Source organism: Ciconia boyciana, chromosome 1 (genome assembly GCF_034638445.1).
Source record: "Ciconia boyciana chromosome 1, ASM3463844v1, whole genome shotgun sequence".
NCBI classification, from domain to species: domain Eukaryota; kingdom Metazoa; phylum Chordata; class Aves; order Ciconiiformes; family Ciconiidae; genus Ciconia; species Ciconia boyciana.
In genome coordinates, this window is record NC_132934.1 from 65,772,034 (window position 1) to 65,799,222 (window position 27,189).

Genomic DNA, 27,189 nt, shown 5'->3' on the forward strand with positions numbered 1-27,189 from the left:
GAAGTTAACCCTCGTATTTGCAGAAACCTCTTCCATTGGCATCTTGAGGCCCCCCTGAAGCCATATGTTGGCAATTATAGGATGGTATAGTGTGTGTGAGAGAGAATTATTTGGACTGTAGTGGTATACTGACAATTTGAGTTATGCATAAGGTCTGTGATGTGATGGTTAGCATAGCAGGGTCTGAAACCAGTAATCTGTTCTTTGAAGGGAAGAGAAGAATCAGAAATAAGTAGACTGTGGCTTGGGAAAACAGAGTTCAGGTACCTGTTTGTGTCCCTTTTGTCATCTTGACAAGTGTCTTTTGACCATCAGGAACTACCTGTAAAAGAGACGTAATAGTGTTTTCCCACCTTACAGACTATCAGTAGAGTATATGCTTTGCAGAGTGCAAGGCACTTAATTACAGGGCAAGCAAAGGAATATATTCAAACACATAAATTTATCTGATTGTTTTGAGAAAAAGGCAGATGAAAAAGAGACTTTTCTGGCTTTCATTGTGGAAAGCTTATGGACAGCAAGGTGGTGAAATGGCTGAAGATGAGCTTGGACTGAAGGAACAACAGAGCAAATGGCAGGGGTGGGAAGTCTTAGAGAGGACAAAGGTAGGTGTAGAGTTCTGAAAAGGTGGAATCAGTGAAAATCCTCAAATATTAACAAAGGAAAAATTTAGAAAGAAGAAGTCAATATAGAGTACCTAATTAAAATTACTTTTTCCATTCTGGAGCGGTTGGTCTGAAGTATCCTGACCCTGACAGAGTTGATGCACCCACTATGCCGAAGAGACCCACTCTTCAACCACTTGTTGAATTGCTAGACTGACTGTGCACTAAAAGCCAGATTTACCTGGGCGGGGATGGTTCCCAGTCACTACCACTAGCTTCCTCTTCTGCATCTGAGCCCTGTCTGCTCCCAAAGTGGCGGTGAGACAGTATCCTGAGACCCTGAGGAGCTAAACATATGCAACCTATGTTCTTTATTCCTACTCCCAGATACTTTCTAGGTATGCCATGCAGCTAGTTTTTGCATTCATAAGGCAAAGGGAGCTCAAAATACATTTGGTTGTTAGTGGTCCCAGATCCCCCCATAATTAACTAAAAATTCCTTTTGCTTTGATATGACAGGATGGCTACAAAAGAGTCTTACCTCTTCCCTTTTAACACTTGAATGACAGAAATATATGGAGGAATGTCTTATTGGAGGCCCTTGTCAGACTGCTGAAGGGACCTTGCAGTTAAAGGTGAAATCTTCTGAAGGAAGCAGAGTCACCAGAAGAGGTGAACTGAGAGAGGAACGAAGATGCAGACAAGATAAGGACAAGTGAAGTGGTACTCCAGACCTCTCTTGAACTTGACACTTGCCAAGAAGGCTAGGGAAAAGAAAGTTAGAATTTTTCTCTTAATTACTACAGACAGTCTCACAGCCCTATGGCTACCATAGAAAATCTATTTTTCTCCATTTATTATCCCAGTTTCACATTTCATAGGGTAGTTCACTCAGTAAAAAGAAAAAATAAACAGACATACCACATACAAAAACATTTTTATTATTGTTATAATTTGCTGTTTAATGCAATGTTTTAACTAGGAATACAACTCAGCAGAAGTACGTACACATATATTGCATGTAATTTTAGTTGTGTCTTCAAGATATTTCAAACCCTCATCATCTCAGTCCTTCATGAGCTGTTTTGGTGAAGCACCTTCTTCCTTCATTGTGCATAACATATTTGAATGTTGCTGAATAACACAGACGTTTTTCTTCCAAATGGAGCACAACATTACATCCAAATTCCCAGTTAATATGACTTTATTAAACTTTGCTTTCACTGTATGAATGTTGTGTATAATATGTATATATCTATACAGCATATATAAATATATATCTATAATGTATATATAATCAAGTGGGTCAGCCTTAGACAGCTAACCATAAACTTGTGCTTATCTTATTTATATGAGATCAAATGTACGGCATCAAGAATTTGACCAGTCCTCAACTTGTAAGATCCTCAGTTCCCAGTTTTACCATATGATTTTGGATATCACATACATGTAATGCATTCCCTTCTTTCTCGCAATAGTATTTTCTTTTGAAGAAAAGAATGCAGTTGTTTTTTTATATAAATGAATAACAGGTTTTCCATACCCTTAAGTTAAAAAAAGTCTCAAGAAGAGATGAGGTTATTCCTCGTAGATAGAGCTTGAAGAGTAATTGGACATTCATTGTAGATATATTTACATTATAACCTTATCTGGACAGTATTACACATAATGTATTATTTTTTTACACACTCAAGATATGGTGTTGGTCATGTTAAAACACACTATGTAAAGGTATTTACAAACTGCTAGTCTCTAACTTACCAACCACCTCTGCAAAGTGGCACCAGAATTGAGGGATAAGATATAAGAAGGTCTGTTTTTATTGGCAACCATGGCACTCTCACCAGTGTTTTTATTATTATTACTACCACTACTACCATGATGTGCTTCAGAGAAGGGCTGTCTTTGGGGTAGAGGTGTAGAGACGGGCTCCCAGTGTGGGCAGAAATCTCCCCCCCACACACCTCCTACATGAGCTGGGGGGAGCAGCAAAGCAATCCAACCATGACCTGTCTGTCCCTTCGCAAGTTAGGGCATGCCAAGCTTGTCCTCCTGTGCTTTCTTCAGTGCCGTCAGGTGAGACAGTCCAAACGTTAAACACTCAGCGAAATCCTTCCTTCCAAAGGCCACTGTAACATGGGCTGTGATCATACTGTCTCATGTACCACCCACAGCCGCTTCTCCCAGAGAGTCAGAGCACTTTGGGGCATTTCAAAGAAAACAGTTTTTGTGTGCTTCTTGGCAAGTACGGTCCAAAAAAAAACAAAACCAAGAAAAAAGAAACTTACTATAAAAAGATGAAAAAGAGTAGTTACTTAATGGCACTTTTCAGGTTACGCAGAGCTTTGGAACGTGAAAAGACACGAGAATTTGTTTCCCTTTATTTGGTTAATACCGGAATGAAATGTGTATAACAAATCTACCCAGTATCCTGAAATAGGAGGCCTGGGAGGACTGATATGTTTGTGCAACCCACTAGTTACACAATGTAGCAAAAGAGGCCATAGCAAAAGGAGGGAAGTAGAAATATAGGAGAAATAATTGCATTGGTTGTGGTAAATGATTCATGTCCAACTCAGCCTTGCTATAATTACATTCTTAGGCTTGGATTCTCAGTGAATACTCTGCTAGTAAGCACAGGAATGAAAGGGGATTCAAGGGAAGGGAGGGCTGCCTTACCATTGCACAGGGCATAAAATTAATCTGTGCATGTTGCTGCATGATATTCCACTACAAGAACATTCACCCTTTGCCACTATCCACTGTTGTTTCTAATATGGAGATGACAAAACTAGGGAAGAAGAGAATTGATTAGGCTTTGTTTCATTCAAGGTTTTTTTTTACTTCCAAATTAAAACCCATGCAGAAAGGATGTTTGGGCTTCAGTGGAGGCAGATTTGCATGCTAGGGAAGACAATATTCCGGTGGGGTTAAAGAGTTACCAGCATTCACAGTGCCTGAAAGGCAAGAGAAACTGCACACCTGTAGCTGAAACACAGGTTACATACTTGTTAAAGTGAGGAAGGAGGAAAGCTTTTTGTCAAGCCTGTGACAAAAGAGGAAAGACAGGCAGAGAAATGAGAAAAGAAGCCACAGCAAATTAAAGACCATCTCTCAACTTCCTTCAGGGAAAGATTTTCTATAAATAAAAAGAAAAGGTTTCTTAAAAGTCTAGAGTTCTTCATGATATACAAGAACAATAAAAGCGATACTGTATAGAAATCTCATCCCTAGCAAGTGTCTCTAGACATGTTATATAAAACACCTGTAAACCCAGGGGTGAAAAAAAGCTTACTTCTTTTAAGCTTCTCAATTTTTCTACCACTTGCACTGCTGTCAGCTGAGAGTACGGAGCCATCTAAGAGGAGATCTTTAAAAATATCAAAGGCTATTAGACTCCAAACCTACTACCTCTCAGCAAACAACCCCCACCCACAGGACCAGAGTTTGTTTTCCTGCTGTTTCTTTCCTAAGACTTTAGGTTCTTGCAAGAAGACCCCTGATTTGTCAAAAAAAGTAGAGATTTTTAGGAATTATTGTAAGGGGAGGGAGGGAAAACAAATATCAGCAGCACTCTACCTGCCCTCCCAGCTGCATCACGCCAGCTTTGCAGCATGATGGCTCTGAGGATGCTTTACCTATTTGGTCCTGCAAGGCCAGTGCCATGATCAGTCTTGGGTAACAGAAGTGGCAAGGAGAGGTGCTGCCAATCTAGGTGAAAAATTCAAAATGTACCACCTCAGCACCACAGGAGAAACCAGGAGCCATATCCACAGGCAGCACTGGGGCAGCTGTTGCATCCATAGGAATGAAGAACAGGGATCAAAATTGATCATAACTGGGGAAGAGTCCCGTGAGTTTACTAGCAAGCCCCACTGCAAAGCAGACACATGAACACGTTTGAATCCATCAGGAGATGAAACAAACAAAAATATGACCATCTCCTCCTGCCCCTGTCCCAGCAGGGATGGCCAGGAGCAGATGGGACACCCCGAGGGTTTCCTCACCAATGTGTTTGCTGTTCTCACCACAGCCACACTTGGTAAAGATGCCTCCTCTTGTCAATATGTTTTCCTCCATCAGAATAATATAAAACAGAGGGCTGATAGATTTAGCACTTGCTTTTGTCCCCTTCATGCTTTGTGGATGCCAAACAACTGATCCCTGGGGTCCATTTGAACACTTCCATCCCCATGAGCATTTGTGAGGCAAAAAAAAAAAGAAAGAAAATCTGAGCTGTTTAGTTGTGTTTGTTGGCTTTGGACTATTTTTCATCAGGCAATGTTCAAACACTTTGCTATCTCTGAACAGATCCTCATGATTACTAGTAAATCAAATGAAAATCCCAAACTGAAGGCTGACAGAAATTTTTCTTAGGTTTTGTCCTCATTGGAAAACAGATTTCTCAACTCCAGCTTTTTTCTTTCTTTCATTCTTTCTTTCTTTCTTTTTTTTTTTTTTTTAAATCACAAGTGTCTTTAATACTCAGAAAAGGAACTCAATCCAAAAGGATTGACATGTCTTCAGGCTGTTGTTCTCTTCCTGGAGAGTAAAGGTCGGGCTGGCCTGTGACAGTACAAGTCACTCTCCGTGGATATGCCGCCGTAACAGATCCTGCTGCAGCAGGGCTACTGTCAAGGGTTGGTTGGGCCTTTTCAGTTTTAGCCTGTTTCTGGAAATAATTAAGAGGAAGAAAAGGAGAGGGCAAGAAGTGCTAACTACATTTTTTTGTTGTTTTGTTTTGGTTTTTTTGTTTTTTTTTCCTCATGAGTCACCTGCACAGTTTGCTCAATTTCTATGTGAAACGAAAGTGGCCAGCGCAGCACATGGTGTGGATGTGCCGCTGGGATCCTCTGGCCAAACCCAAGGGGAAGTCGTGGCATCACCAGCAGCAGGGCCACCTGGGGCCTTGGGGGCGACGGGGCGCAGGTGACAGCCGGGAAAGCTGGAGGAGGTACCCAGGGAGCGCTGCTCTTCAAGACCGACATCTACATCTCGCAGAACTATCACTCAGAAGGGAAGTGAAACCTGGTGAACGTGGTATGGGACACAAAGGAAAGACATGAGAGCTCAAAAGATGTTCAAAAGAACAAATTATTTTGCAGCTCTGAAAGATTATCCCACTTTTTGTCTTACTGAGCCACAACCAGCTGAAGACCCAAGAGGTTCCCAGTATCTCATGGCAGGATCTGCCTCTGGGACGGGGCAGTGTCATGAGTAAGTGTTGGCTCTGCACCTCCCACCAGCTGCCAATGAGCGCAGTACAGACACAATCCCATGCAATATCTTGAATGTTAGACGATTATTTTCCATGTATATAAACCATGTTGGGGTATGTGTTTGCATGCCTGTGTGTACATGTGTAGGTGCATTATGTCATCTATTTTTACATTGTTTAATTGTCTGTGAATGTGGATGTACCATGGAAATAGTTTTTCATTGAACTGGTACAAGGTGGAAACACACAGGATTGTGTGCCCTGCAAGCCTTTAAAATATACTATAACACAAATCAAAACGTCTTGTCCTTTGGGATCACAAATGGGGGTGGTGCTAGGGATAAGTGCTAGAAAGCTTCAAACCGAAGGTTTTTCTTTTTTGTTTGTTTATTTCATGAATGCTGGCCCCCAAATATTTTTTTTCCTGCATGGTATTTTGAGTATCGTGACATTACATGATTAAAAAGTATATTTGTAATCTATATCTTGCACTTTTTAACCTGTAGAAGTGTCCTTAGCTGTTAGAGGAATTCATAATTTATGAACAAGTGACAGCTTCAAAGGTCAGAATAAAGGTTTTGCACACCTGCTGGAAAACTGGAGTTAAAAGATTAAATAAGAATATACAAACCATTAATTCCCAATTTGAGTACCTGTAGTATTGATACCCACAGCACTTGCTGAAAGAAAGAAGCAGGTGTGTTTCTTTTATGAAACTTTTCTAAAGAAGTAAGATTTTGAAAATGAACAGTTTTCATTTTATCTTTGGTTTTTATCTGGATTTTTTAACACTGTAAGAGAATGAATGATCTAGAAATGATCATGTAAGTCTTTCCCTTGACCTGTCAAGATAAGTCTAGTGAATGTAGTTTTGAAAGACAAGCAGCACTCAGTTTTGCAGGCCTTATCATTGAGTAATTCTTCCTTACAAGCAGGAAGATGAAAATAGTGATAGTAAATATAACTTAAGGTGAGTGAGGGTTGCAAAATTAGATACTTGGCTGCATGGAGATACTTAGATATATTAGGATGAAATCACTAGGGGTATAAAATCAATGAATGTGTATTAAGACACATTAATCCCAAGTTTAATGTGGCCTTAATTTACTGCAGTTTAATCCTCCTCATTTTCACTTTCTGCTAGGAACTTGTACTTCAAAACATGAAAATTGTCATATTGCCAAAGTGCTTTGACACTGTGTTCCAATAAGCTTGTCAAATGTAAAACTTAAGTCTGCAAGATTAATTTCCCTGTAATCTTGAAGGCTGCTATTTTGAAGTGCATTTTGGAAGACTCTAATGTGTTAGCATGAAATAACAGAATGATTTGGTGTCCCATTTGGTAGGTGGCTTTCACTCCAGAATACAGTTTCTCAGGACACTGTCTATGCAGCAAGCTACTTTTTTTGGGTAACAAAATCTGTAGGAGTACCTTCACTAGTCCCTGGAAGTTAGAGTTACTAAGAAGGAGGTAACTAGAATATGCATAACTCAGAGACAGTTGCTGTTTTCAGTAATCTGATACACTTTGTCCTGTCCACACAGTGCTTAGTTGTGCTACAGTAAATATCAAATATTGAAATCGTAAATTCTTTGCCAGGCAGAAAGAATCTGAATTTGAGCTGGTGTGGAGTAGCAGATAATATATGAACTTGACCCCTGCCAGCCCCCAACCAGACTATTTCAGTATCTGGTTTTGTGTAATCACTGTTTTCCTCTCTGCCGTTTTATTAGCGTTATCCCTTGGTTTACAGTCAAAATATTGCTCCCAGCTGCTACAAAAGGCAACGTAGCCAATATCTTTTCCACAAAGTAAACATCTTGTCCAGGATACACCCAGGAAGGACCCTGGGTTCACACTAAGGGCTTAAGCAGAGCTTGATCCATGTGGGCACGTCAGTCCATCTTATTCTTTTCCTCAATAAATGAGTGTGAATCATCTTTTGACTGGTCAAGAGCATGGCCATCTAATAGTAACTATTCATTCGGTGGAGCCTCAGCATAGCACTTCATCTGTGCATACAACTTTAAAAGGATGTAGCCTCAATTTTCCTAGTAATAACCTTGTTTCTACTCTTCAGCTGAGGCCCTTTGTTTGGCCACCATGGTGGCTGACTGGATGAGACCTTTGAATTTACAACTTCTTTTGATATTCAGTCTTCGTGCCCTGGTACAAAAAGGAAGAAAACGCTGATGGAGGTAAAAGACAAATCCACGGGTGGATGTTATATGACAAACAAAGTGAACAAAATTGTCTGAAAAGCTTTGGTTTATATGGATGCTGAAATAGTCTTGGGATGTAGCAATCTGGAAAAGACTGCCTTTTTTCACTTTTATCTTGACATGATGAAGGAACCAAGGAACAAAAGCCCCTAGAAGGGGCAAGCGGCAGACTTTGAATGATACACAGGTTAGGCAATGGTTATGTGTTGAGCATAAGTACACTTTCAGAACTGATGCAGTTTTGGAAATGGTAGTGTCATAAACAACATAACTTTCATCATGATTTAGCTAACATTATAGTTCTTACATGACAGTGACAAAAAAGCTTTAGACAACTTTAAGCTTTAGAAACCTTCTACCATGATTCATTTGGATTATGTAATGATCTTCCAAACTCCTATGCCTCTTCCACACAGTTATTGTTAAAACTCCCTTTTTTTTTCCTTAGGTGAAGACACATTAAACACACATAGAAAAAAAAAAAAAAAGAAAAAAAAAAAAAGAACAAGTATTTTACACAGAATGACCAAAAATTGTAGACTCTAAAGCCCTTCTGCAGAATACTCTCAGAAAGCAAGGAACTGTACCTCCAGTCCACATACTTGAATAATTCCTCAAACATCCTCGTGTCCTCAAGATTTATTTTCAATAATTAAAAAATGTTTTTAAGTGTAGTTCTCAAGGGTGGAGCTGATGCCCCATGTCAGTATTTCCACTAACATCCTGGATTGCACGTTCTGCAGAAAAGCATAAAGTGCTATGGCATTTTTTTTTTTAAATTTAATTTGGAACTTCTTCACCCTTTCCATTATTATTTTTATTATTATTTTTACCTTGTAGCTCCTATATTCTTGTAATGACACATAAGAAGGTGCTTAAAGGTCTTCTTGAAAGTAGCATTGCAGAGCGCATAACAAGCAGGGTTGATGGTGCTGTTGATATAACAGAGCCAATAACCTATGGTCCATACAGTGCTGGGGATGCAGGATGTGCAGAAGCTGTTGATGAGCACCATCACGTTGTATGGGGTCCAGGTGATGATGAAGGCCAGGAGGATGGCCAAAATAGTCCTTGTCACTTTTTTCTCTCTAGAAGGAGGTGGTTTCTTTTTGGCTGGCTGCTTTGTCATCTTGACGATTTTCCGGGCTACACTGTTCTGCTTCTCCTCCCCGTTGGTGCCTACAATCTCCACAGTAGTGTTGGTGGGGGCACAGCAGTCACCCTTTTGGGACTTGGTGACTATCCTGATGCATGTCAGCTTGGAGCTCTCCACTTTGAGATGGTCTTGGGAGGCAGAAGCCTGGCTGGCATCTTTGGCAGCTTCATCCTCTTTCATGTTGGAAGCGACCACACTGACAGAGGTGGAGTCGTTGGAGCTCTCCTTCTCCTCCCCTTGAACACAGTTCTCCGTCACAGTCTCTCCAGTGGTTTTTCCATTCTGAATTTTGCTGTGCTCCAACCCATCCCCACTGGTTGGGATGTTGTTATTGTTTGGTTTCACTATTTTACCTTGGACAAGGCTAGGGGAAACTGTATCTTGGTTTTGGGCAGCTTCCTTTTTCCCTTTCTTTATCCGACTTTTACTGGCTTGAGAGATTTGCCAGTAAAGGACAGTCATGATGATAACAGGCAAATAGAAGGCTGCAATGGCAGTGCCAAAAGTGACGGCAGCGTTGGAAAAAAACTGGATGTAGCAATCCCCATCTGGGACAGTCCTTCCTCCCACAATGAACTGCCAGAAGAGAATTGCAGGGGCCCACAGGATGAAGGACAGCACCCACGCAGCTGCAATCATCATGCCTGCCATCTTAGTGGTCCGCTTTACAGGATATGTCAGAGGCTTGGTGACACAAAAGTATCTGTCAAAGCTGATGATGAGGAGGTTCATTACAGAGGCGTTGCTGACCACATAGTCAAGAGCCAGCCAGAGGTCGCACACCACAGGCCCTAAGGGCCAGTAGCCTATCACAGTGTAGAGGGTGTATAAGTTCATAGAAAAGATGCCAATGATCAAGTCAGCGCAGGCCAAGCTGAACAGGAAATAGTTGTTGACAGTCTGTAGGTGCCTGTTGACTTTGATTGATACCATGACGAGGATGTTCCCAATTATGGTGACTAGACTGAGAGACCCTGCTACCAGGACAATGAAGACCACCTCAACAGTTTTATAGGGGCTCTCCAAAGCCATCACATTTTCAGTGGAAGAGTTTATGTACGTTGAGTTATTCATTTCTGTTCTGCTAACAAGATACCCAATTATCACTTAAGCCTGCAGAGGAAAGAAAACAAAACAGATACCGTCATGAAATTAGTCCCTGTGTGTTTAGGAAATGGATCCCAGAAAAACTACTTGGAAAAAGTTTAAAGGTAGAAGATGTGTGCAGAAGGACCAGTCAGCTTTGGCTAATGAAAACACCTTGCAATATACAATATCCCCTTAGGAATAACATACCAAAAGGATGCCTCTAAATATGTGACAAAGACACAACATTTGAACACAGATCTAGAGTTCTAAGTTCTCAGATGCATTTTTCTCTTTGTCCTGTTATAAACCTAATAATGACTTGAACATTTTGGAACCAGATCTGCATATTGATTTCTTTCCTACCAACAAAATAGTTAACTTTGCTCATTTCAAACCCTATTCCAAATAAAAAAATCCAGTCCTGAGGGTATACCATTCTTATAACCCAAGGTGAAGATGTGATTTACCAGGAGCCAGATCACACGAAGGTGACTTACGTTTGCATCTTTCCTTCATGTTCCACCTGGGTATGCTTCTGTGAGGTTTATGGAACAAGTTTGTGTCATGTCTCCCTCTAATTTTCTTACACTGGAGTTACTTTTTTGTCAACGCTTGCAAAGATTTTGGCACTGCATCAAATTAAAATTATTGGTCTGCTAATAAACAAAAAAAGGGTAGGGCTGTTGAAATCAATAGAATTAGTAAACTCACCTCAGTTGAGCATCTGGCTATCTAGTTAGATGTGTACAATTTTTATATTTTTTTTTCCATTTCAGTGAGATTAAAGTGATTTTTTTTACATCCTCTTGACTATTTGTACCTGGAAAAAGGCTTGTTGTTTGTTTTTTTTTAACATGATGAGGTTATCTCTTGATGCTTGCTTGCTTGTACTTTCCTCAGTTTTTCAAATCACAATATTTTTAATCCGTATCACATAAAGCTACGACAAAAGGTATGAAATGAATAGCAGGGTAATGGTAAAGAAAGAAACAGATAAAAATCAGTTCTGTTTATACACAGCAATTATTTTTGTGCCCTGTATAGCCTACTAGCAGTACTCAATAAATAGTAATTAAAATACTAGCAATATACATTTGATAGAAGACCAAGAAAACAGCACATGCTTTTGCCTTAAGGATATAGACTATCCTTTTGTGCATCTGCTGGAAGTCAATAGAATGCACTGGAATTGTACAGCCAGCCTCTGAGCGCTCATTATTTATGAGCTGTGCTCAAGGGATTATTGAGGCATGAAGGCCAGCTGTGACAGAGAAGTTAGGTTGTTTCTAATTGGAATATTCTCCTTTTTTCCCCACACATAGGGCACCACTTCTTTAAGACAGAGCTTCTAAATGTGGGGGTGCAATCAAAGGAAGACAAAAAATTCAGTTATGCTTGGCTCCGCCATACATCAGGGATTAAGGAATCTTTCTCTGGCCCCTGTGACTAACCTGCTGATGCACAGAAATATACAATCCATGTCACTTTAATGGAGCAATGCATTTTCACTGTCATTTCATCGCTGCATATTTTCTTTCAGATGCAAAAGGAAGAAGATGATGCAAAATGTCGTCACAACAGCAAAACCTCTTCTGGCCTCTAAGAAAAATAAGCAAGTCTGTCTCTGTGTAACAGTCAAAATGCTATACCAGGGTAAAGGTTTTCTGTCTAAGGCAACTTTGTAATCTTGTAATTTATACTTAAAGAAATACAACTGGCAGAAGTGGGGCTCATATATTTGTCTTTGCTTTTAAAAACAGCTAAGATTTGTTTGCCAATTCCATGTTGAAGTGAACACATGGATAAATACAGGAACATAAGGCTAGACAGATATTTTTTCCTACTATCTATTCACACGTACATCCCTAAAATCCTTGGGATCGGGTTCAAGAGAATAAAACTGTGAGGAGGAATGCGTTAATTAAATCTGTGTTTTGTACAGTAAGAATAGGCTGAGGGGAATATAAAAGAATTTATACTCTGTGCAAAAAATAGACAGGAGAATAGCCCAGACATCTTTAATACATAGGACTGTCATTTCAGCAATTCACTGTGTGTTTTTCACCCAAAGCCTCGCAGCTGGGCACATGGCTATCCAGTTAGATGTGTAAGATATCAATTTTTTGGGACAAGCTAAGAACTTCTCGCAAGCAGAATTGTTTATGAACATTCTTGACAGAATGCCTTTTTGATGAAAAGACAAAATAACTCACAGAGATGTATTGATTTCAAAAAAAATTCAGCTGAAAAGAGTTTGTGATCCAGGGCTCTGCAGCTACCTTTGGTGACAGAGAGTGAGAGGAGGAGCAAGGAGGGAAGAGAGTGAGAGAGGATCAGAGCCAAAAGAATTGTGCTTTATGATAAGAAAACAAATGTTTCTCTAAAATTTCATTTTGACAAAATGTTCAGAGGTTTTGCTTTCATTCCACTGAAGAACTAAAATTCATCTTAAAACCTTAAAACTTGTTGTGAAACCAAATTACCATCTCCCAGATAACTTTATACCTAAGTCTTTTCAGCTGATATTTTTACCCAATTCCAGTGGAAATATTGGTAATTCAGTATAAATTCCCTTGATTTTATTATCTCCGGTGCAAGGAGCTGGATGAGAGCTAAAAGCTAATTTGACTTGTTAGGAATAGGATTTCACTGTGTTCTTTTCAATGGAAGCAAAGCAGAGGAGTCCCTTTCCCAGTGATCTCTCTTTGCACGAAATTTTCCTGTCATGAGAAGGCTGGTAGTTCTGGATTGCAAATTACATTGACAGTTATGGCTTTCTTAGGTATGGAGAAACATACCTGCTATCACCCCAGTAAAATCTTGCATCAATATGATTTTACAGTGAACCAGGTTTTGCTCTGTGTATTGATGAGAAGGTATAGGGTGGAGAAACATTTGATTTCGACTGACATATATCATTGCTGCTGATAGTACTACCATTATATGAACAGAGACAGAGGTACGCATGCTTTCTAATCCAAGACCCCCTGAAATCTGCTGGACTCTTTCCTGTTGGCTCCAGAAGGGTTTGAATCAGGCCTGTACCAAGGTTTCTGTTTCTTATTGTGGCCACTTGCTCCCTCGGTACAGGACTGCCTGTGGACTACTTTTGTTTTTGTCATGCCATGGAGCCCATCTCTCCTGCCGGAGAGGCAGTTGTTATGGGAACAGATGTTATTCAGATGTTATTCATCAGGCAGACCTACAGGGCAGAGGCATTTTAAGGTAATATGACCTCCCGTTATGAGAAGTACCAGATCTTATTCTTGAACAAACAGAGCTCTCCTCTGCAAGCCCATGGGTGTTTGTGTGAGTTGCACAATATGGCACTGACTCCCGTGGGCTACCATAATTTATCCTCATATACTAAGTGCATTCTTTCTAAACAGAGAATACCCAGAAAAGGCAAGAAATTTCTCTTGTGACCTGAAAACCAACCAAGTTCATTTTCTGAAATATATTTTAAAATATATATGACTTTGTGGAATGCAAACACCATAATCACTGCACGGAAAATGTCCAAAGCCAAGAAATCCACATATAAAATAATTCATTGTTTGATATTTGATATGTAGTTGGGAAACATTTCCAGTGCAGTAGTTTCTCCCCTCTAAAGAATTACTTCATAGTGCTGAAAATCATTCCCTTCCCTTCTCTTGACTAGACAAGGGTTTGGGGCAGAACAGGGGGATTTGGTGGGCTACATGGTATGTGCACTTTTGGCCTGGTGCGATGCCAGGTCTTTTTGCAGTGAGTAGTGGACAGGCAGAAGCAGGGCATGGGTGGGTTGACCTGGACCCCCATTACCACTCGCAAGGAGAAACGCAGTCCAGGCTGGCATAGGCTGGAGTAAACCTTCACAGAGCATGCTGGCAGCCGTGGTCTGCTTTGCTTTCCTTCATTTACCTCCCTAGCAGTCACTGGGAAGAGCAAAACAGAGGTCTGATGGGTGAATTCTGTAAGCTGGTTCCCTGTAAAAGGGAACCGTGGTGAGTGTGAGGAAGCAAAATGATGCCATTGAGGGTATTCATCCTGTTCCATCGCAGACCCTGAGGAGGAGGCCTGCAGAAATGGGAGGGAAAGGAGAAAGGACAAGGACTGCATGTCACACTTAGGATCATGATCCTCAAACAGGAGGTACTTAGGTATTACATCCTACTGACTGTGCTTTCCACTTGCCCTGGCAGGATCCCATCCCTTTGGTGCAGATGGATCTTGTAGCAATCATTGTAATTTTAAATTTAGAATATATCTCCAACATCTGTCACAAAACAGACTATGGAAATGTTGTGTATATTGAAAAAATGGCTGATATGCCATGCCTGTCAACATCTGTTAGACAAATCCTTCCTCTGTATTGTGCATATTGCCAGGTTAAATATGGTAAGGATTTAATGGCTTCTTTGAATCCTCTGAAACCATATAAAGGTCAAGACATGAAAGAGGCAACAAACGCTCTGTACCTGAAAGTTATATTTGTGATTTAAATGGGATTACCCAGGAACCTATGTGCATTGCTACTCTGAGCACTTTTCAGCATTAAATTCTCAAACAAAAGTAAAATAGACTTTTTAAACTTCTCTTTGATCCAGTTCCTCCAGTCCAAACCTATGTAAAATGGATTTGATTTTTGCTGTAGCCATAATATTTTTTTTTTCCGAACTGATTTTGGTCCTGAACTGCACTGGTTTTGATTCCAGGTTCCTTCCTGGCACCATTTAAAGCCGCAGTGTGAAAAAAGGGAAAGAAACAAAACCCCTAAACCTGTGACAAATACACTAGGCACGTTAGTCAGAATTTATTACAGACTTAAGAGAGATTATAGATCTAGTCTGGGTATTTGGTAAAAAATAACATTTCAGAAAATTCCAAATTCAAAAATCTTTGCAAAGTGTTACTGCCTTGGTGTGGTCCAGTCTTTTCATTTTCATGCATTTTTGTTTTTCTCAATCAACTCATGTCCTAAAAAAAAAAAAAGATATTCTGTGGGCCTGTCTGGGTCTACTTTTCCCCATCTCATCATGAAGGGTAACTAAAGGCAAAATAAACAATTTCTGCACATATCTTGAAACAACAAGTAGATCAGATTGTAGAGCATCAACAAAAGCAGACTAACACTGTGCCACTAAAACCAATTGAAATAAAGCAAAAATAAAAATACTCCCCCCAAAGCAGTAGGGAACTGTACATGAGTAGGTGGCAGTGCTGGCATCAACATTGCTGCCTCAGTGCTATTGTTAGGGACTGACGATTTGTACAGCTATTAACTACATCTTACTTACTGCTGTTCTAATAGTCTAAAACTGGTAAATATAGTGCCATGAGCCCAACTGGTTTGCATTCAAAATCATAAAATCATAGAATCATTTAGGTTGGAAAAGACCTTTAAGATCATAGAGTCCAATCGTAAACCTAACACTGCCAGGTCTACCGCTAAACCATGTCCCTAAGTGCCACGTCTACACTTTTAAAAACCTTTTTTACTTTTTTAATACCTTTTTAAATGCACGTCTATGTCTTTTAAACACCTGCAGGAATTGTGACTCAACCACTTCCCTGGGCAGCCTGTTCCAATGCTTGCCAACCCTTTCACTGAAGAAATTTTTCCTAATAGTCAACTTAAACCTTCCCTGGTGCAACTTGAGGCCATTTGCTCTTGTCCTATCACTTATTACGTGGGACAAGAGACCGACCCCCACCTCTCTACAACCTTCTTTCAGGTAGTTGTGGAGAATGATAAGGTCTCCTCCTTTTCTCCAGGCTAAACAACCCTAGTTCCCTCAGCCGCTCCTCACAGGACTTGTTCTCTAGACCCTTCACCAGCCTCGTTGCCCTTCTCTGGACACGCTCCAGCACCTCAATGTCTTTCTTGTAGTGAGGGGCCCAAAACTGAACACAGTATTCAAGGTGCGGCCTCACCAGTGCCGAGTACAGGGGCACGATCTCTTCCCTACTCCTGCTGGCCACGCTATTTCCAATACAAAATCACACAAGGAAAAATATAGGCAGTATATACAAAAAAATACAATAATCTCTTTAGTTTTAGGAAATAACCAAAAAGAAGCAGTTTTTCCTCAAAGGTCTGGATAATTATGTATTTCTACTATATTGGTACTGTTGTTGTTATTACTACTATTGTTATGCTGATAGTCACCCACTGGTACTAGGGCACTTAATCTATTATCTTTCTGTAAGTATAGTTTTGGCTGCAGATATGTCTTTGTTTTTCAGGACCTGTGTAATCAAGAGAGAATTTGCATTTGGTCTTTGGGCAGCTGACATCATTCCAAGTTAAATTCTGCATCTTAATGCATTGGCAAACCTGAAAAGTATGCTTAATAGGCATGGTTTTATCTAACTGGTTTTGATCCACAAAAAGGGATTTTTTACCTCCTGGACTTGAGGAGATAACTTCACTCATGTGCCTCTTTATTCTTGCTAGGATTGTATATAAAGAACCCTTGGTCCCAAACCAGTGAGCAAATAGCCAAGTCTCTTGGTGAAGTTATGGCAACATTTTTCTTTGCACTCTGGTGGAACTGTATGACATGGTTGCCCATATGGTAAAAGTGACTGAATACAATGGTCCATATCATTCCTTCTGACTCCGACCTGCAATACTGTGCACATCAGCTTGTCAGAGGTGCTTACATGCTGGAGGGAATTTACAGAATGGCAACTGAAAAGGCAGAGTGTTTCACCGCTACATTTCAGGCAAAGTAAATAGTTCAGGACACTTTCGCTGTGGAAAGCTAGAATAGCAATTTTTTTTCCTTTTTCAGGTAAGCTGTGAAGTGTGTGTGTGGGGGGTCTGGAAATCTAGTTACTAAGATCAAAAGAATTTTATAACCCAGAAATCAGAGAACAGAGTAATATTTGGTCTATGGAGTATGAAAGGCAAAACGGAGCTTTTACTGAAGCATCCCACAGTTCACTCTAAAGGGTTGAGTTAAATGGAGAGGATCTCCATCTAGGGGCACAAAAAGGTAGCTACCACATAAAGCAGCCATTTCCAGCAGTAGGATGGCTTCAATGTGTGCTGAAAATTTAGGTGCAACTTAAGTATATCTTAGGTGGACGAGCCCCTATTTTATTACAATTTACATTTTATTCTAATTAAGGAGCAGGTATATAATCTGATGAAATTCTGAAACCATTACAATTAGATATTCTTGTAGCAGTCTGAATACTGAGGCATAATTAGACTGGGGTAGCCAGTCTAATTATACACGTGCTCAGGCCTGAGTTTACCCACTGCAACCAGTATTATTTAGTTGTCACTTTAGGCATGATCCAACTCAAAGTGTAGTTTCAGAGTAGGTCGTAAATGGGTATGAAGAGTGGCTGGTGTCATCAAAAGGGACTAGCTCATGCCACACACACATTTCGTCAGTGGACTTATGCTGATTTCCACTTGCAGAGGATATAGGCCAGCTAGAAAAGGGAGAGAAAAGTGACAGATTTCAGTTTTCCCTCCTTGCGCTGCACCACTATTGCTGGAAGTTGACTGAAGCTCCTCACACCAGTCAACCCCAACAAGACAAGTTTTATCTGTATATAACTATCTTCTTCAAGCACTTTAGATAAAATACTCATACCAGAACTCAGCCGAAAATTATATCTATCCTCAGCCCTGGGAAAGGTTCCCTCAGCAGAAAAGTTATTTAAGCTTCTGTTAAGATTGAATTGAAGATCATTAGATTCCAAGATATATTCTCTGACGAAACAGTGCCGTGATAGGTAAGTACTCCCTCTGCAGCCCAGCGCGGATTGGAGGCACAGTACTTCATTATCCTCGTATCAGCTATCATGCCTGTGCTATTAAATAGAAAAACCTTATAAGAGCTACTCAAATTCCCTGGGTGACAAGTGGCAAGGCTAGGGAAAGAGGAGAGGTTCAGAAGGCTGACTGAAACAGCTCACGATTTGTTCTGAATACCTGGAGCTAATACATAACAGAAATGCACCTCTTATTTAAAACCTGTACAGGTAGATCTAAAAAAAAAAAAATCCTGAACAGAAAAATCAAACAAACAAAAAAGCAAAACCATACTCTTTCTGTTTTTTCCTGGTTTAAATTATTTTTTTCCTGCCAAAACCTGAAGGAATATTGGTGATGAAATAACAGAGAACCATAATACAGTACAGGGCGGTCTCTCAAAGAACCACTGATTAACCCCCTCAACCTTGCAGAGTCCAGCAAAGATACGGTGTTATTTCAGTGAATCTCTGCAAATCCCTCCAAGTCATGGAGGTCCTTTTGGGACCCTGAATAAACCCATGGAGACTCTTACTGTTCCTCAGAGATTTTGCAGCCTTCAGTAGTGTCTCTGACAGGCATATTAACATACTGAGGGCCCAAAGGGACTCTTACTGAAGTTAAAGAAAATCTTTCCTTTTCCCTTGGTTGGAAACGGTGTTAGTACATTGCTTTTGTCAGTGATTTCCTTATTCGCTCACTTATGATTTAGCACACTCACTTGTGATATCTCTAGATGATCCTCGAACTTGCTTTGGAAAGTACCCAGTTTCTTTACTAAGCAAATGCTTTTAAATTTCTTGTAAGTCCATCATGGACACTATTACATGAGGCTCTCAAGAGCCTGAAAATCTAGTCTGTTCTGCTTCTGTGTCCATTAATCTTGAGGATTTTTACACATCTTCCATTTTACTTAACAGCTTACCTAAGATGTAGATTAGAAGCACAGAGAAGAAAGCTGACTCAGATATAAAAGGAGCTGGCTCAAATTCTTTGCAAGAATTTAAGCATATATTGAACTCAAGTTCAAACTTGTTCCTGAGAGGGCAGCTAAGTCTTTTCTTATGCTTGTATTTCTGCAGACTGCATTTAAGACAGTGATAGTGAAAGAACCTAATTAGCTCTTTACCTTACCAGAAAGGAGTGGTACCTAAATTCCCAAATCAGAATCCAAGCCCATTCTGCAGTCTGAGAGAAGTCTGTTTGTGAAAGATGGAAAGGTGCTAACAATACTTAATAAAACATTTGTAAAATATTTGAAAATCTGAAATGAAGTGTTTGCTACAGCTAATTGTACACATGTTGATCACAGCTATGAATGTTTACTGTGAGCCTGCATGATCATTTCTCCTTTTGTGGACAGAGAACCTCAAAGATTACATATTCCTTGCCAAAGGAAGGAAATATTTATTTAGCGGGTTTTCTGCAGCATTTATGTTCACTGTTACTACGTTATTACAGGCTCTCTAAGTCTCTGACTGTGTTATGTTTCACTAAATGACTGCTACCTACTTTAATTACATACACTGTAGTTGCAGACTAATTACATTTTTACTCCATTACAGGTTTAAGAAATCCATGTCTAATTCTGGCTCTGATGCATGGCTCCAGATATTGTTCTCAACATGCTGCAGTTACACTTAACAATGTAAAATACCTTAGCTTTGCATACGAATAATTCACCATGGCATTAGGAGAAGCCCCTATCCTATGTTAAACAAGAATGTAATGTTTAACAAGGTTAACTTAATAACAGGAAATTGGTGGTCTTGTCTCTGATCATGTACCTTGTGTTAAAAATATATTCAGCATTGCTGGGCCAGGAAGACTAAAATGCATAAGCAAATATTCTCAAGCTATCTGCTCATTTTGATTTTTCAAGAGACATTGCAAAGGTTGTTCACAAACTTTGACCTCTCTTGCATGTTTGCAAAAAGAAAATAATTGGAATATTTGAAATGCAAGGTTTCAAAAGTGCTACATGGAATTATTTGAAACCAAAACTATTAAAAGCCTGAGGGGCATTAACTAACACAGGACAGAGAAGAGCAGGCAATTATTGTATGCATAGATCTGCACTGTGAGGCATGAAAAGGCTACACAGAATACTGTCCCTAGCTGCAATGCTTCAGCTCAGCTTCTCCCTCATGGGAGGCAGTTTACTATGATTACTAAACACAAAACCTTATGCCCCCGGTCACAGGAAGTGCTTGGACACAGGTGTGTACAGAAAATACTGTTATCCCACATGGGATTTTCAAACTGATCTTGCCACTTCAGCAATGAAGTCTATGAGATACAAAGCTTCCACAGGGTGATGGTGATGAATATACCTGATGACACTTGCACATTTTATTCTAATTCAGAGATGAGTTTAAAAAAAAAAAAAGAAAAAAAGAAACACTTTTAGGTCTTGAGACAAATAGGTTGATTTTAAAATTCAGACTTCTAGTGACCGTGCCATTATAGTTTACTGGATGGGAATCTCTTTCACGGCAGAAGCACCACGTCAGCTTCACCTAGAGTGCTGGTAGAGTGACTTGACTTGTATGAAGTCAGTTGCTCTCCCATTTCTGGTATTGAGGATCTCAAACTGTTTTCATTAATATCTTGAAATTCCATAATTATGTGTAGATTACTCTTTCCTTTGCTTTGGCAGGCTTAGCTGTTATTGTCTGCAAGTTTGCTGTTTCTACTTCCTCATCTCAGACCACCTTTCCACAGCAAACATGTCATAGTAGGAAAAGACTACTAACTAATACATTTTGTTTCCTGAGGTTTTACTTTACCCTCATCTTCTGCAGTCACCTACATGGTCCAGTTCTCTCAATCTAATTCCATCTTTACTTAACAACTCTTTAAACTGGGACTTGATGGTAAACTCACGGGAAGGGAAATACTATCTAGATAGGAATACTATCTAGTAATGTACTTAGGAAACAATCTTCTCCATCAAACTGCTGAGTCCCTGGGGTGTCGTGTCTCAGATTAAATCCCTCCAACTGTGCCTTCAACAGCAGCGGAATCACTCAGCAGTGACTACTGCGTTGCAACGTGCCTCCACGCAGCACAAACCTATTTGATGGGCACCAGTACCTGCCTAAAGAAAGACATATCAGGAGGTGTAGGGCAAGAGAAAAGAGAAAATAAATGGGTTGAAAGCAAGAGGAAGGAAATGGGGACAAGACTGAGGTGTGAATGAAAAAGAAAGGAAGTTAATGAGGACAAAGCAAGAAAGAGTGACTGCAAGAGAAACGAAGAGTTCTGTGAGAGCATTCACCTGGGCTCTTTGAAAAATATGAATGAATTTCTACAACCTATAGATGAAAAGACAATTTATATGGTTTGCAGTTCTCCTGACACTTCCTATTTTTCAATGAAATAATTTTTTTCTTTTCTGTTAGAACTGAATAACAACAAAATGAATATTCTTTAAAATTTATTTGAACACTGATGCCCTTTTTTACTCTTCATCTCCCTTCCCCCCAGCCAAAAAGAAATAAACAAACACATGAGCAAAACCTCCTAAATAAAATCCCTTCAATTCTATCTATTGAACCAGGCCAATTTTCATTTTGTTTTGAACTGCTTCTTTGAAACAGTGGAACATTTAAAACAATAGGAAAATTATTTACAAACATTTTCGTGCAGCTCAAAAAAGCCTTATGTTTAATTGCCATCCCTTATTGCCTGTTTTCAGTAGAAATTCCTCACTGATCCTAGTTTCAGTTTCTGTCTGTATTATCCCATGCCAGCCCACGGACAGATCGGCTAGCCTTCCTTTGCGTCTTGTGCATTGAACGGTATTGTCGAAACAATACTGAAGTGACTTGAAGATCTGAAATCTCCCTTTCAATAGTCATTCAAACATTTAATTTCCTAAATCCTGCTGCCATTCACTGAGACTTGGCCTCCATAACCTCTTTGGAGAAGAGAACAGAAATGATTTTTTTAAAAAGTTACCCTTCTTTCCCTAATTAGGAATTCCAGTGTATTCAATTTTCCTATAGAGATTATTTTTTCCCCTGTAGATTGCTTTTGTTGTTTCCTGTGCTTTTATTTATGTTGTGGACATGAACTTATTTCCCGTTTGCCCTGTCATTCTTTTCTTGCTCAGTTCTGCAGCAAAGCCATGACTTTGGGCCTGGGACCATTAGCAATCAATTTCATGATGGGTCTGCCTCCAAAAGGTATGAGATTCAGATAACTGAGCAGGATTCAGATGTTTATCTCCTGGTAAAGCTGGCATTTCTCATAGGGTTTCTGTATTTCTGCCTGTGATCCCTGGGGAATGCGAGTCGTGCAAAATTACATAAAGTAAGAAAGAAATTACATAAAGTAAGCAACGAAGGGAAACTGACTGAACTCCGGGGACCCCCAAAGCCTGGCGTGCAGCACACCACGTCCCTGCTGTCTCAGCTGAACTGGCAGAGGCACAGCTCGGTGCTGTGGAACAGCCATGGCTCTCCGTGAAGTCATGTCCTGAGAATTTGAGTTGTCTTGGTATCTTTTTCTCCCCACTCCTGGTTGTATCACTAAGTGCTGCCTCTGCATCTCCTCTCCTTAGCGGCAACGCTCCTCCCTCAGATCTTTGCAGTGGCTCTGCTTTAGGGAGAAGCAGGATCTGATCTGTAGCCTGTGTGTCTGGGACAGACCCACATCACTCATCTTGTTCATTCCCTTTTCATTTTTCCGTGCTACCTAGTGCAGCACCTGGTTACCCTTCAGCCTCCCTGGTCTTTCTCATCTTGTCCTCCACCTCTCTGCTGTTCAGATCAGTCTTCTGGCTATCATTTTGCTTAGGCTGCACTGTGTTGTTTTTCTCATCTTCTGGTCTAACAGTTACTTCCTTTGCTGGCAGTGCTCAACTCCCATTTCTCTGAGCACTTTGAAATGCAGAAAGGCCAAAAAGATTCATGCAGTCTCATATAAACCTCCTGGAGGGTATAGCAGGAAGCGATGCTGTAATGACACACTATGGTGCTGCCCTCCCACTTGAAATGAATATTGGCTGAGGCTGATCAGTGGCTCTACCAGACAATTTACAGAAATAGTCCTAACCTTCACCAGCTTTTCTCTGAAGTTTGTAAGAAACTGATATGTCAGTACTGACTCTTCCAAAATCATGAGAGCCAGTTTTGCTCCCTGTTTGAGAATTATCAGTGGGCAGAGTATCTTTTATATAATATCCTTTATGTAAGAGAAGTAATGAAACTTGTTTTGGATGAGAAATGTAGAAGACCTGTGAGTGGAGAATCAGGAGACGTCACCAGTCAGGACTAAGGTGGTTTGCAGATCTGCGTGTTTGATTGTGAAATGAATCAGACCCATCTGAGCAGGAATTGTTTTTAGTAGGTATGAAGAGTGGTGTGTTGTGAGGGTAGTTTGAAGGGACGACCTTACAACAGCAGAGAAGTTACAGTATATTTTTAACAATGTGAAAGTGTCCAGTACTAGCAGAGCAATAACAGGGCTGAGTGAAACAGAAAATAGTAACTATACCTAATTTATGCACATATAATAAATAATTTTGTTAGATATAAAATGTATGTGTATGTTCAATTATTTCTTCATAAGCAAATTACACCAACACAGTCACTGCACACAGTAGCAGTGAGGCCCCCCAAGTGGGAAGGTAGAATCAGGATGGGAGAAATGATTTTCCACTGCTGAAGCTTTCGGTTCTCTGCAGCTCCCAGAGTCTGAGGCTGAACAAAGACTCAATAACGCCACGCTGATTTGCAGATGTCGTGTATTCCACTCATATATGCCTTGTGATACTCTTTGAGAAGTCTATGGCTCAAAGGCGCATTTCACAGCTCCTTGCTCTCAGTCACTCACACTATAAGCCTGTGACTTCAAAGGGACATCTGAAAGGAAATGTTTGGAGGAAAAAAAAAAGAGAAAGATTGTCTGCTTGTCCCTTTTTTTTTCTGCTCATGATATAACAGGCTTAAGATACTTCGGTATAACTGCTTCTCAGTGGGTAATTTTTTCCTTCCTACTTAGACCTTACAAAGACCACTAAAAGAAATTGGCAATGAAGAAGAAAACAGCTGTGTGATCCCAATCCAGATGCTGTAATCTTAGAGTGGGCTTGTCAAAGAGCAGGCAAGCCACTTTCCATCTCTAAGCAGGCTCCTTGGGTCGAGCTGGAATGATGTCCAAGATAGTGTGTCTCAGACTTTTTCATATCAGGACTTTCAGTAGTAGCATATGCAAAAGCATATACTGCTCCCTGCTGCATATCCAGTCATAAAGTAAGTAAGAAAAGTCTCTGAGGGTTGGTGGTGCCCTTCCAGGCTATAGGCAACATCACTAAAATGATGTTTTCTCTTGTTTCTGAGTGCAAATGAGGTTCAGTTCTAAATTCAGTCCCTTTCAAGGCTTTAAACATGTTATCCATAACATCAATGCCCTCCATATAAATGAAGTCCTGAATGGCTTTCATAAAGTGTCTGAAGTGTATCTTTTTGGTTTTTTTGGGGGGTGTGTGTGTATAAAACTACATGTAAAGCAGGATTAAATTCGTTTTTACATTTTTAATGAGTTAATTTGGGATCTTTTTGTTTTAGTCTGTGATAAGCAACACAATCACATTGAATGGCTGATGCACTGAATGACACTGAATGGTTAAAATACAGACACTCTTGTTTGTAGAAAGACATAATGGAGGGATTTACAGTCAGGTTAATATTTAACCTCTTAATCTTTTTAATGTTATGGTTGGAAAATGCCCTTTAAATTTAATTATCTGCTTCTTTACGTTTACTACTTTGCAAATGAGTATTTTAAAATGTCAGTCATCTCTCTTTACAGAGATCTGTAATAATTTTGTATCCACTCATAATGACACTGGTCATCCTAAGCAAATGCCACTCAACCCACCATGCCACTGACAGCATCATTTATTCTTTTCTTAATTGTCTGAAATCTGCATATCTCAGACCATATAATTCAAGGGATAGTGTGCTTTCCCCTTTACTCCACCATATATTAGAAGCATTTAAAATTTTAATAGATTATGGTTTTGCATCTAAATTAAGAGCGGTACCATCGCTGCTTCATTTCCATCAACAATCTTGCTTATGCTTCTAAGACCTGACACAAGGGATGTCTCAGTTATCCACACAGGCTGGAAACAGGCAAGGGACAAAAAAATGTAAGGGATGTGGAAAAATACAGCACAATTCCTTACTTATGTCTTACACAGAAGTGTATTAATTCTTTCTTTCATTATCTCCAAGGTAGGTATTGCAAATGCATAATCCATTTAGATCGAAGAGAGCACATTTGGATTGCATCACCTGTGCAAAGAAGATCAAGCATCCAGAAGATGCCATTCCCAAATAACAAATTATATCCAGTAATAAGACAAATGTCTTTTCTAGCTATTCCTACTGGGTCTTGTGATTTATTTAATTCATACCCCATACTTCTGCACAATCTGTTTATAACCGAACATAGTAACACAGTTCATAGTTATTTTCAACTACAGATTTGGCAGAGAGATTAAGAGAACTGCACTCTTACACTTTTTCTGGGAGAGTCTCTTCTTGCTGCCTTGTAGTCTTCACAGGTGAAGGGGGTTTGTTGCTTTACATCAATGGACTGGTTTAGTGCTCCAGATAGTGAGAAACTGATGCAATTTACCTTGAACTAAGCAGAGCCAATATGCCTTAAACTCCCATGTAAATACACATGGACTTCAAACACAAATAGAAATTTGAGTTTCAGGCATTCTAGCAAATTTGTCATGAACCTGCTGCACTTAGCTTGTGATACCTTCTGTTCTTTCAATACTGGGAAACAGGGTGATGTTTGAGAACAAGTAAATAGTGATCCAGTCTATTCTGATGCAAAGAGTGTACTGGTATTTGGCTGAGAATAAAGACAATGTAGTAAAAAGGGGAAAAAGCTCATAGGTTTCATAGTTTCTCTTTTGCAATTTGTGATGCACATTGTGCTTCTGTGGTCAGAAAATGGTTCAATCTCCCTGTGTTTGTTACTGTCAGTGTAAAAATAAAGCTTATGTATTTGGATGAGTGAGCCAAAAGTTTTGGTTTTGCAAGGCTCTATACAGGAAGTGACAAGAGGTGTTTGAGATTTTTCTCTTTCTGAAAGGAGAGTTCATAAAGTTGTTTTGAGACTTACAAGCAAACTGACAAAGGTATTAGTATTAACGATGGGGAATGCCAAGAAGTATAGTGCTTCACTTTAGATAAATGATTGTTAGGATGCTCATATATGACTTTCTCCAGCATATGAATTCAAGACTGCTCATAACAATGTGTCATTTCTTGTTCCTGGACAGCCAAGACACACTGTTTAGGGCTTCCTCTCTTTTATTGCCTCGGAGCCCAGGAAAGGGACTATGGAAAGTCTCCTGGGACAAAAGCTAAATGAAAGCTCTTTCCAGCCTCAAAAGAACATCTTGAATACGAGCTTGCCATGAATAAGGTATGTTTGTCTCTCCCTACCCAGGCAGGTTAAAACCAGTGTTGAGGTTTAAGAAATGTTTTGAATTCTTGTGAGGTTTTTTTCTAAATGCTTTTGTCAGCTATGAGAGAATCAGCCCACATGATCTTGCCTTGCCAGCCTGAGTGGTTAACGCAGTTCTGACTCTGATGGGACTGTTTCCTTCAAAGTGAGAAACTGGTGACATAAGGCAACTACTTGCTAGTGAAATTTCCTTATTTACAGGAGTCCTTTCTGTTTCCCTCACCAGGGCTGAGCACTAACGAAGTCTGTCCCTGGCAGGCACCCTGCAGGGGCCTCTGTGCCCCAGAAGCCCTCTCCTTGATTTCCACAAAAATAACGTTGAAGCGATATCCATCTCCCCCACCTCCAGTCCAGGCACATCCTCTCATTACCAGCTCGGCCCTGGAGACTGCAGCTAGGGAAGTGCATCACATTGTGTATTTTTCCCCCTGTATACTCTGCAACTGGGAACCTTGGGGAAGGACCTCACTATCTGTCCTGGTTTCAGCTGGGATAGAGTTAATTTTCTTCCTAGTAGCTGGTATAGTGCTGTGTTTTGGATTTAGTATGAGAATAATGTGATAACCCACTGACTGTTTTAGTTGTTACTAAGTAGTGCTTATACTAGTCAAGGACTTTTCAGCTTCCCATGCTCTGC

General features: G+C 40.0%; 1 protein-coding gene across 2 annotated transcripts in view; it reads right to left on the reverse strand.

Moving 5' to 3' along the window:
* Positions 1–8,644: 8,644 nt before the first annotated feature.
* The window catches only part of CHRM2 (cholinergic receptor muscarinic 2), a 100,245-nt gene continuing 81,700 nt past the window's right edge, over positions 8,645–27,189 (reverse strand). Inside the window, exons 1-2 of one of the 2 annotated variants that reach the window (XM_072849678.1) lie at positions 11,003–11,099; positions 8,645–10,315 (exon numbers count right to left, since the gene is read on the reverse strand). In XM_072849678.1, the coding sequence (XP_072705779.1) occupies positions 8,876–10,276 (1,401 nt within the window). In that variant the 5' untranslated portion in view covers positions 10,277–10,315; positions 11,003–11,099 and the 3' untranslated portion in view covers positions 8,645–8,875. Of the gene's footprint in view, positions 10,316–11,002; positions 11,100–27,189 lie in introns of those variants that run through there. The other variant, XM_072849669.1, reaches the window with a different exon arrangement.